The sequence below is a fragment of the Meriones unguiculatus genome, chromosome 15 (genome assembly GCF_030254825.1).
Source record: "Meriones unguiculatus strain TT.TT164.6M chromosome 15, Bangor_MerUng_6.1, whole genome shotgun sequence".
NCBI lineage: Eukaryota > Metazoa > Chordata > Mammalia > Rodentia > Muridae > Meriones > Meriones unguiculatus.
The window spans coordinates 51,002,461-51,014,590 of NC_083362.1; the positions used below are offsets into that span (position 1 = coordinate 51,002,461).

The 12,130-nt window shown below is 47.7% G+C and overlaps 1 protein-coding gene across 3 annotated transcripts in view; it reads left to right on the top strand.

Annotated features, from left to right (window-relative positions):
• The first annotated feature begins 2,539 nt into the window (after nucleotides 1-2,539).
• The window catches only part of Adam23 (ADAM metallopeptidase domain 23), a 144,380-nt gene continuing 134,789 nt past the window's right edge, over nucleotides 2,540-12,130 (top strand). For 2 of the 3 annotated variants that reach the window (XM_060368485.1, XM_060368486.1), the window contains exons 1-2: nucleotides 2,601-3,064; nucleotides 4,332-4,549. In XM_060368485.1, coding sequence (XP_060224468.1) covers nucleotides 2,863-3,064; nucleotides 4,332-4,549 — 420 coding nt within the window. In that variant the 5' untranslated portion in view covers nucleotides 2,601-2,862. Of the gene's footprint in view, nucleotides 3,065-4,331; nucleotides 4,550-12,130 lie in introns of all 3 variants that reach the window. The other variant, XM_021648510.2, reaches the window with a different exon arrangement.

The window sequence follows — 12,130 nt, forward strand, 5'->3', positions numbered from 1 at the left end:
CTCCTGTTGCTTTCGAAGTACAGTTGTCTTTTGACATCCTCATGTGCTGTGGCAGACACACACACACACACACACACACACATACACACACACACACACACACTCATGCACAGTTTTGTGTGTGTGTGAGTGTGTGTGTATGTGTGTGTGTGTGTCTGTGAGATACTGGAATAGAACCCTCAGGGCCTCTCACAGATACCCTTCTATCTGTTTCCACCATGGTTTGATAGGGAAAAGCTGATCTGCGTAGGAAGAGCCAAATGTTGGATAGCAAGCAAGAAGGTCACTAACACATACACCATGAGGGTAAAATGGGACTATTTAGAAGTAAACTCTATTACACTAAAGCATCTTCAGCTACCTAAATGTGAATAATGGTAGGTATAACGAACTGGCCAATTAAAGAATATATGATTCTATTTTTAACATTCATTTAAATAGAGAGGTGAAAGAACACATCTGAATAGATAAACGTTCTTAGGTGGTTCACTCACTTCCTGCCTCCCCGGCTGATACACTGCCTTGCCTCCAACAGCATCTGTAAACATTACACTTCTATATATATAAATGCTGTTTTCCACTATAGAGCATAAGTCAGCATTCTTCTTTGTAAACACTCCACTCCTCCTTAGAAATGAGATGGAACCTTGTCCCACATGCGCAAGACCGTGGGTTGTAGCCGCGGGTGCTCAGTTAGCCCCTCTCAGCCGGGAGGTTTATTAGAGAGCAGTACGGGACTGTCACTCACTTGCAAGAGATGCGTTTGAATTAACTTGTGCCGGGACAACCTTCTCTTCCTATCTTTCTCCCTCCGGAGTCCTTGTCCACCTTCTTTCTGGCTTCCATTCTCCCCATCCGTTTTCATGGCTGTCTACTATACCCAATAGAAGTTGGGACAACCTAGCCAGCATGTCCTTGTCTTGAGGAAGACGAGCATTCTTTTGCAGGAATACTGATCGTCAGGGAACTGCACGTTCACCAGATGCCTCGCTAGCTTAACCGCTACAGCCACTAACCTGAACCCCCTCCTAACTTACCCATTGACCACGTATTATCCAAGAGACTTCGCTGGGCCTTAATATGTTGTTAAGACCTAGGGCTACAACGTTGCTGACCTCATATGCAATGTGTGTGCGTGTGTGTGCGTGCGTGTGTGTGCGTGCGTGTGTGTTGGAGAGGTGTTAATAGTAATTCTAAATCATTGTGCTCAAGAAATACTCCTGCTCAAATTGGGAAAGAAAAAAAAAGTTAACATTAACACGGGACACCTCGGCAACTCTGCAATTTGAGGCTTGTGCGCAGGCCTGTCCTTCCTTGTCTGTCTCCGGAAGTTCTTTCAGTGAAGCTGGGGTGGAGGTGGCGAACTGTCTTGACAGGATGCTGGTGTTATAAGCGTCGTTCATTTTAGCCACAGACTTCTTGAACTCTTCCCCCATCCCCCAACCCGGCCTTCTCCAAGCAGACATTCTTACGTGTATTTTACATATAAGTAATGGAGTAAGACGCTATTGTTATCGCTCAGACCATCCTTGGGAGGGTGAATACATTCATGCTGGTGTTACTGGAGTCTGTTGGTTAGAAATGTGCCTCAAATTCTAATTTGGAATCGCCAGAATTAGTAGTGGGTGCTAACCCACCCAAGCCAGGGAACCGACAGCAGTGAGGGAAAATACCCCCTTTCCCTGCACAAGATAGTACTGGATCTCAAAAATAGAAACGTGTTCTCAGAAATGCCTGCACGCCCCCGAGGCTGGTTGACTTCCCAAGATAGCTGCCATGGTTGGCTTCTAATCTCTGTCTTTCTTCTGTTCCAGAATACATCCCGTCATACTCTCTGAACTTAGCTTTTCTTCAGAGCCCTATGGGCACAGGCAGGGAGGACCCACGACCCTGCAAGGGGATCCCAATGGCTCCGTGCCCACAGACGCCAGCCTGCGAACGCACCACGGCGCTTCCCACTGTGATCCCACTCGCTGCTCTGAGAAGCGCTGCTATTTTTACCTCTCCGGCTGCAGCTCTTTATATTTATTTGAAGGAAGGAAATAAATAGGGTTTGAGAAAGAAAATGCGTGGTCTCAGTTTTCCCTGCGCTAGAAAGGGTTGGTTGGTTATAGGAGTGGATGCTAAACATGGGTCGCTTTCCTTAGCAAGTTGTTGCCAGATCAGGCCTGCCCCAGGCCTGGAAAGCCCTGCACTTCTCTCTTTGGGCACATCCCCTACTGCAGGCTTCTTTCTCCCATGCCCTCATCTTTGGAGGTGCCACCATCTCTTTTGACGCTGCCTGGGATGCTGCATCACTCTGCCCTCTCTTCTCCCTACACCTCCCCGGGGCTCCCACAGTAGAGCATGCGCAGTGCGGTCCATGCGGGCTACAGCATCAGCATCTGCAAAGAGCGTCAGCATCCGCACCCGAAACCCCACTCGGGCGCGCTCCCGGAGGGTGGGGTGCAGTACCGCGCGGCGCGTCCCCGCGCCTCGGGCCCGCGCCGCGCGTCCCCGCACCGCTCGCTCCCCCACCCCCCCCCACCCCGCGCGAGCGCGCGCCTCCTCAGCATCCTCAGGCCCCGGCAGCAGCCCCCGCAGTCACTGGAGCGGCCGCGCCCGCCGCTGGGAGGGTGCAGCGGCTGGGGAGGCTCCAAGTTGGCGGAGCGGCGGGGACCCCTCCTGCGGGCCGTCCCCCGAAAGGCGGAAAGGGCCGAGGAGGGCGCGCCGCCGTCCCCGAGACCCCAGCCCCCCGACCCCTGCCCGCGGCCGCAGCATGCGCGCCCAGCCGGCGTGACCGGCTCCGCCCGCAGCCGCCCCGCACAGCCCAGCCCGGCGCTCTCGCGGGTCACTCGGACCGGCGCCCGGGAGCGATGAGCCATGAAGCCGCCCGGCAGCAGCTCCCGGCGGCCGCCCCTGACGGGCTGCAGCCTGGCCGGCGCCTCCCGCGGCCCCTGCCGCTGCCCCGCCGGCCCAGTGCCGGCCCGCGCGCCGCCCTGCCGCCTGCTCCTCGTCCTTCTCCTGCTGCCTGCGCTCGCCGCCTCGTCCCGGCCCCGCGCCCGGGGGGCCGCTGCGCCCAGCGGTGGGTATGGCTGGTGCCCTTTGCGTTGCCTTCCCCGAGGGCCCCTGGGGAGGAGAGAGAAGGGCACGCAGGTGCGTGGACCCTGAACGTGTGGGTCCCCAGCCCGGCCTTCGAGCGCCTCCCTGACGACCTTCCGCCTTTCTCAGTCCCAAGCCCCAGGTTCATGCTAGTTCACTTTTGTAACTGATGAATTCACAAAAGACCCATTCCAGTGACTGTGGATTCCACCCAGAGGTATTTGGTGGCTCCTGAGTCCTTTAGCGCTCTCTATGTAACTTCCAGTGACTGGGAGATGCAGCAGCGAGTGAGCAAGTTGCTTCTTGCGTTGGGGAACCTTCATAGGCATGCAGGGCGGGGAGGGGGGGCATGCAATAATAGTGGCAAATGCTTGTTTCCCCAAATTCCCCACTAGGTTTAGTCTCTGCTGTTGGACTTAAGGTGAGGGAAGGCATACTTGGGGCACCAGAGAATGAAAGTCTCCAAGACACTCTTTGAACATGACCTTTGGCTGTGTTTTCCCTAAATGCTTGTCATAATGAGCAATCAGAATAATACAATGTTGAGCACACTGGCGACTAGAACTCACGGAAAGCAGAAAGCTGGCCTTGGCAGTAAGAGAAAAAGAATTTGGAAAGCTGCCAGCATTTACAGATCTATAGCCCCTTTATGACAAAACAGTTTTTTGCTCATCTCAAAGTTACACAGAAAAGGGAATCATATATATATAGATATATATATGATATATATATATATATCTATATATATATATGAAAGAATCGCATATATATATAAATGAAAGAATCACTTTCCATTCAGTGTCTATGAATTCAGCACCCAACTTATGTCAGGAGGGTTCTAAACTCTCTGATGGGCTTATTGTTAGGTTGGTTCAGTTGAGCTGCTGTATCCTCTGAAGGGGGAGGGTAGGACCCTTGAAGTGTTCAGTTGGTGACTCTTCTCTAAGCCCGTTCTGTCCCTGTCCCCACCTAGTTTGGACGTTCAGACCTAAGAGTGGATGGGAAAGGCATACACGACTACAGTCCACGATTGTATAAGCTTCCCTGGCTACCAACCTATCCAGGCCGTCCCACTGTTAGAATAGCTTGCTTTTCTGTGTCTCCACCTCCTTAGCGCCTTAGGAATAGAAAACTTTATTAATGTGGTTGATGGAAAGGTGCGTTTTAGAACTTACATATTTACTGGATGTATATGTGTATGTTTGTGTATATTTGTGCCTCCTGTTCTCCTCTCCCTCCCCCCCCCCCAGCTCCGCACTGGAATGAAACTGCAGAAAAAAACCTGGGAGTCCTGACAGAGGAAGACAACACATTGCAACAGAATAGCAGCAGAAATACCAACTACAGCAGTGCGGTGCAGAAAGAAATCACACTGCCTTCAAGACTGGTCTACTACATCAACCAGGACTCAGAAAGCCCTTATCATGTTCTTGACACAAAGGCCAGACACCAACAGAAACACAACAAGGTAGGCAGGAGGCTGAGTACGCCCAAGTTGCTGCCACGAAGAGTTCTCTTCCGATTTGACTTTCTGCCAGAATCTGATTTCACAAATTTTAGTGCAGCATTTTATTAAGAAAGCAATTAATATGATGGTAGGAAAGGAAGTGGAGGGAATTAACTTGGGATCGACCGGGACAGGGTCTACTGTTTGCTTCTTTGACTCGGTGGAAACTGAGCCTTTTCAGATGTCCTGTAAGAAACTCGGTCCCCATGTCTCTCAGGTGCTTCGGCCTCAACGGTGCAGTGAACTTGTTTGCAGTCCTGACTTGTTTCTGGGGGCCTTTATGTACGGGGGCAGGAATCTTCCTCCCAGGAGGTAAAAACTCCTGGCAGTCTCTACACAGAAGGCCTCTCTGAGAGGGAGCATGGCTGCAGTTTCCCAGCAGTCTCTGCCTGTAGAACTTGCATTTGAGTTTACTTTATTTCCTTAACTGGGAATTGTGGGGGGCGGGGGAGGCGGGGGAGGCGGGGGAGGCGGGGGAGGCGGGGGATGTTGCAATGATATGTTCATTCAGTAAACAGTTTGGCATTTCAAGAGACCATGAAGAACAGAAAAGAGTGACTTGCGTAACATACAGACCAGTTTTGATTGACAGCACCCTTGAAGACACCCCGCATCGATGAAGAACATTTTCTTTACCTTTAGGTTGGTTTAGAAAGTGGCGTGGAGCTTGAGAAAGATACTCAAAGGAAGACAGACGTACTTAATATCCAAAGAGTTTAAGGGATCCCCTCTCCCGTGTCTTAATGTTTGAACCAATGGTATTTGGAATGAAGCAGGCCTACCCAGTGGGGTAGTGGAGCCTTTGTTCTTTATTAGGTGCAGAACACAGAGCCCGAAAGTTATATCTTTCCTTCTGAACTGTCCCTGTTCAGTTCATACTGACAGGAGCACGAACAGAATTTAGGCAGAGCTTCTGTGGTTTGCATCAGTGGGCGGTTAGTTTTCTGAAACAGGGGTAAAGTCTATCTGCATGTCATAAATGGGGACGGAGGGACACAGGCCTGTGTGTGACTCTTCTAAAGGTTTAAAGCAGCTATTAGGTTTGCACAGTTAATTGTTACTATTTTTAAAACAAGTGAGGTCCCCGAGAAAAAGCTTCCTTCATACTGAATAACTTCATTAAGCCTGTTAGCCTTGTTTGTGTGAGTTTTGAAGGGGTGGTTGCCCTCCATGGCTGAGACGGTGAGCTTCTCCTCTGTCAGGCCTTCTGCTCGGAAGGCTTTCTGTAACTGGGTGAAGCGATGGATACATGGATAGAAGGAATGGGTGTTGTCTTTAGGAAGAGAATGCCCAAGGCCCCCATTTGATAACATGCAGAGAGGACTAAATAGCTTCCCTTTCGAGTGATCTCTGTGTTAAGCAGGGGACAGTCTGCATTGCTTGGTTATAGTTCTTAAACTTCAGGGCCTTTGTACAGGATGCTGGAGGAAAGCCAAATCTGACTCAAAGCCTGCTTTAAAGGATGTCTAAGCCCTCCTCAGCTGAGATCTGAAAGAGATTTCAGGGGAACTTCTTTTTAACTCAGGCGTTGGATACCATGACTAATGCTTGTCCCATGGTCTAGCCTTAGATGGCTGTTTTGTTTGTGGGCATGATTTCACTGCATATGACTTTATGATAATAAGGCCTATTGACCTTTTCCCCGTGATTTATGTAGACGAATGGATTTCTCCTGTGGAGCACTGGCTTGCGGTTGGCGTGACTAAGTTTCTTGACCCCGTCCACCCTAGTTTCTTTTCTACTTTTGAAAAGAATGTTCAGGCAGGAATGATAGTTGAAAGTCTTTTTTTCCCCCTTTTTTTTCTTATTAGTTTAATTCAATAAACATCTGTTGTACACTCCTCTTATGCAGAGCTGTATGGTAAGGGCTCACAGCTCAGAGATGATAAGAGTAGCAAGGATGAAAAAATCATACTCATTCTCCAGGAGACACAGACATCCGCAAGACCCTGAGACAAGCCTGGGTTAGATTTTAATAGTTGCGATCTGACTTGGTGGCACCCTGAACTTTCCTTTCGTGGTCTGTGGTTTCCTCTTCCCTTGTGTATTGAGGCCTCTCCTGGACTGGTCAACAAGAAGTATTGCCGTGTTTTTTACCGGGTCCTAAGATGACTTGCTTAGTATCAGTGAGGAGAGGCACACCTGTGAGTTCAGCTGCTTTGTAAACGTTACAGTGAGAAAGCGTAGAATTCCACCCTCATCGCTTCTTAAAAAAGAACCTTTGACTTCAATATCTGCGCACTTGGACCTTTGCTTGCTCTGGTTCTGAAGCAGATTTTAATGAAGGCCTCAGAAGTGCTGAATCACTGTGTCTCTCTCTCTCCGGGATCACTACGGTTGGGGGTGGATTTGGAATGGGACATTCCCAAATCTAGGTTGCAAGGCCAAGTTCCACATTTATGTCTGAAGGAAGTTTCATAATCTTGCTTTGTCCTTAATATTTAACGGCTGTCAAAGTTAAAATGCTTGTTAACTCTTTCGTAATTGGGGGTGGGGTGTTGAAAGCTGATTGTGTAGTCCACCTCTGTATATGTTTCTGGTTTTGTAAGGTTCATTTGGGAAGAGAAAAATCTCAGTTGAGAAAATGCCTCAGCCATGGCCTGTAAACAAATCTTGTGGACGTTTTCTTGGTTTATGATTAATGTGGGAGATCCCAGCTTCTTTTGGACAGTGCCAACCTAGGCCAATGGTCCTGGGTTGTGTAAGAAAACAGGCAGAGAAAGCCATGAGAAACAAGCCCGTAAGTAGCTCTTCTCCACAGCCTCTGCTTCAGTTCCTGCCTCCAGGTTCCTGCCAGGAGCTTCTACCCTGACTCCCTCAGCAATAGGCCATGACCTGGAACATGTGAACAAAAATAAACCCTTTCGTCTCTAGGTGGCTTTGGCCATGGTGTTTTATCACAGCAACAGAAAGCAAACCAGAACAGGAATCAGTTCAATTTTGACATAGAGTGATGCTGAAGAAACAGCTGTCCACATGAATTCATTTTTGAGAGAAATGAGTATGCTTATTTCTATGACAAGGTATGAGGTGTACCCTAAGACAGGCCAGAGCAGCCAGGGGATAAAGAGACACCACAGACCTACATAGTCAAGGGTTTCTTGTTTTGATTTTTGACTTTTGGTACATTCCCAAATTAGGATTTCCTTATAGGCAATCTTATTGTCTGATAGTTTATTATAACAATCTCCTTATTACTTAAGATGTCAGCTCACTATTACATAGGAGTTTTAGGGCCTGCTAATGAAAAGTTTTAATTTTATGTGAAACTGGAAAATAAATATTGGGTGTCATCCTATTTTATGTCACATAGGTCTAGAACTCTTGAAGTCATCAAGGCAGCCAGGGGCTTTTTAACAAATGGGATAATGCAGCGATGACTGGTGGCTGGGGCCTTCCGGGATGTTTTAGGATGGGGGTCTCGTCACTAGAAAGATGAGGGAATGACTGAAAGGTTGGGTCTTTCAGCCTTGCCCATCCGGAAAGGACCTTAAGATTTAGTTGGTCGTCAGTGTCCCATCGGCACGATCAATCAACCACACTTAGGAAGTGAAGCTTCCCTAAGGCTCCAAAGGGATCGGATTCTGGAATCTGTCTGCTAACTGAACACTCGGAGGTCCCTAGAGGGTGTGGCACCTGGACAGGGCCTGAAAGCTCAACACCTTTCTCCTACAGCGAGCCTTACGTCTGTCTCTCTTCCACCTGGCTGTTTATCTGCCTCTTTTATAATGTCCTTTTTAGTTACTAGTAAATGTTTCCCCTGAGTTCAGTGAGCTGCTCTTAGCAAATGAGTCAACTCTGAGCAGGGAGCTACGGGCAGCCTGATGTATAGCTTGCCATCAGCTCAGACTCCAGCTCAGGGCCTGTGACCGGCATCTGAAGTCTTGCGGGACTCTGCCTTCAACCTGTGAGGCCTGACACTGTCTCTGGATGGATAGTGTTAGAGCAAAATTTGAGTTAGAGGACACCTGGATCGCTCGATGTGGAGAGTCTGTTAATTGCTTGCCGTGTAGACAACTCATGTCAACAGTGTTGTGGTGGTGAGTGTTGTGTGAGGGTGAAGACGGAAGAAGAGCTTTGCATTTTCTTATGTTTCGTTGTTATCAAGACCTGCCAGTCTTTATGAGTCTATGTGGAATCATGTGATTACTACACAAAACAGTGTATGGCCAGTGCAGCACACGAATAAAATGGATGGTAGATATGAACAGCAGAAGAAACAATTTAGACACATTCATTCTTCATTCATTCACTTTTTTTGTATGAGATGATGCTGTGAAGCCCTTTCCCAAGAACGTTGATCAAAATTTACTTGTCTTTTATGAGCTCTCTCTTCTGATTGGCAAGTAATAGAAGAAGGATGTGAGGGCACAGTTTATAGTCAGGGGAAGGAGACCCAGCTATCAAGGGAGTCCCCCAAGCAAATGACCTGTTGGCACAAACTGACTTTTAGGTAAACAGACTGCTCCTTACTTCCCACAATTCCAGGCTGAGAGAGTGTTTAATGAATTCAGTTTCTTTCTTATTTTGGTGCTGGAGGTTGAACCCAGAGACTTGTGCTCTAAGCATGCATGCATCTACCACAGAGCTGCGTCTTCTCTGTGAGCGGAGCTGGACCAAAGTCCTTAGGCTTTTGAGTTTACCTCAGGACAAGGCTGCTTCCTCAGTTTCTGATTTTCTAGAAGCCAGGAGCTCCATTTTTCTTAGTATGGGACAGCAGAAAGAGCAGGATGGGAAAGGAAGTCCCAAGCATTTATCCTGCCAGGTGCTCTTAATACAGTTTTAGAAGTCTGGAATATACGTTTTTATGATCGTTATCTATTAGGAGGAAGCCTCACTATTGTGGGCCATGTGAAAAAGAAAACTCTTCTGGAAGTTTTCTTTAAAAAAAACAAAACAAAACAAAAAACCCACGTTTTAGCTAAAAATCATAAGATTTGTAGAATCTTATGTGCAGAGCATCTCCACTTCTCCATCACCACACTATGTGAGTTTGATTAACAGGTCTGATGTTCCATGTCCTACCTCTGTTCTGGTGGAATAACCACCCATTGGGTTATATTATAGGACGGACTTTGACATGGACTCAACAGACTTCCTGAGTTGTTTTTAGATAGTCATTGCAAACGTGTGATGTTTGCAGTGGCGTCATTTGTAGGACTTGGAGTACTGTATCTCTTGAGTGAATTTTTGACCAAACATCCACATATAAGAAAATACATAGAATGGATGCCATAACATCTCATGTTATGACTATACTGAAATAAAAAAAAAATATATAGCCTACAGATTTTTTTTTTGTTTTTGTTTTTGTTATTTAGATTTTTTAGTACTGGACCAGATCATCAGGAGAGGTAATTTTAGTCTTGAGTTTTGGCGTTGTAGAAGTTGCTAAACATATGTTTATGCTGGTTGAGCTAGCAAAAATACCTATACAGTGGCGCCCTGCTTCAGTCTCAGTTTTTCTTCCAGCATTTGTGTTACTTGTCAGTTGTGAGTAAGGAGAAAAATGAGTGCAGAACATTAAGGTATTTGAGAGGCCAAGAGTAGGGGTGCGGCTAGTGAGAAAAAGAAAAAAAGTCCTACTTAATTCTCTAGAAATCTAGTGACCAAGGTTTATAGACTCAGCAGATGAGGTTTATCAGTGGTGTCTTCAGAAAGGATGAATAGCCAGAAAGCTGCAGGCAGGGCCAGGGTTCCAATCCATCTCTTTCCTGGGCATAGCCCGTGGTAGAAGGAGATAGAGAGTGTCAGAAGGAGAAGTGGGAGGTTGTAAAGACAGGAGATAGATGCAGGCGTTTGATTTATTCCGTGTCACAGGGTGAGTCATAGGAGGGGGCTCCAGAAATGAGCATGGTGTTGAACACCTGTCCTGCGGCTCACAGAGAGCTAACCCCCTAACAGGAGGGGCAGATGAGGACGGCAACAACACCGGCCCATTCATTTTAAGCACTGACAAGCGCTTGGAGAAGGTAAAGCAACATGCTAGAGAGTGCTAGACACAGCGGTCTCCTTTGAAGAGCAGAGTGGGTCTAGCTGGGTGTGACAAGTCCGCCAATTGTTAGAAAGTAGTTCCTGTCTAGATAAGGTGGGCGTTCGCTTTAGATAAGCATAGGCGGTGGGGAAGAAACAGCAGCACTTAATCTTCACTCATTCTCCTGGTGGAGTGTCAGAGCCGAGGCACTGTGGTGTGTCATTCATGTCTGTGCCGTCACTAGCCGTTGCTACAGAAGGAGGTAGACGTCCAGAGGAGAGAACAACCTTTGCTCAAGGAAATCAGAGAGAAGAAAGAACTGGTCTGGCCCCGATCCTATTCCTTACCAATTTGTGTCAGAAATGCTATTCTCAAACTCCTAGATTAGTGGGGTGAGATGATGGAGGCCCTGGGAAGTGATTAGGATTGGAGAATTCGCTGTGGTAAGGGCCCCATGTTGGCATTAGTGGCTTTATATGAAGAGCAGGAGAGACTCCGGCTAGAACATTTGGTTTGCCGTGCGATGCCTCGTCATGATGAATCAGGAAGGTCCTCTGCACATGTCGGTGCCATGACCTGGGGCTTCACGGCCTCCAGAATCCTGGGCTAAATGCACCTGTGTGTGTGTGTGTGTGTGTGTGTGTGTGTGTGTGTGTTTCTAACTTGTCTAATCTGTTGCGGCAACAGACAACAGACTAAAGCATTCTCCTGCTTCAGGTGCACCCTTCTTTATTTATTTGGCTTTCTTGGTGTCTTTGCGTATTTGAATTTGGATCCTTGTCCTTGATTCTTCTTTTCCATCAAGTCTAGACCTTTTTAATTCATCCTCCCCCCAAAAAAAAATCAATTTGAGCAGCTCACAGCTGAGCCATGCTGATGAAAGTCTGGCTGCAGTGTGTGTCCCTGAATAATGGTTTCTGCTCAGGGCCTGACTCATTCTTGCCAACTATATAACTGCAGGGGCCGTCCTGCCTTCACTTTGTAGGGTTAGTATCCCACTGCCCCCCTTTTTTTTCTTCCATGCAGAAAATAACCCAGGACCCATTGTCTGGTGGCATTGCCTGGGTTTGGTGGCTTCAGCCAGCGTGAAATAGTTCAGGGAAGAAGAGAGCTGTCCTCACTGTCCCCATTTTTCTCACTGGGACTGCAATTTCCCAGCATGGAAGAGCGAACTTGGGGCATCAGCGCTGATTCTTCTCTCCTTCATTTCCTGCCTGTAAATGGTCACTTCTCCAGTCTTGATGCTACTCCCTGAACCCACCCCTCCTCTCCCTGCATTGTGTGCTTGCCATCGCCTCTTGTCTCATTCTCTGTCAGTCCATCAGTCCCACCGCTGACAGGTTAAGCTTACTGGAACACTTATTTCATCACGTGACTCCTTTTATCCACATTCAACAAGCATAATTTCAGCTAGATAACTTTTCCTCGGGCAGAGCACAGGTTGCTTTCCTCCTTCTCCACAGAGCCTTCCTTTTCCAGCATTCTTCTGGCTCTTTTTTGTCCGAAGGTCAGTCCACAGATGGGAAAAGTCCGTGTGCATGATTTCATCCTTATCTGTCCGAACTATG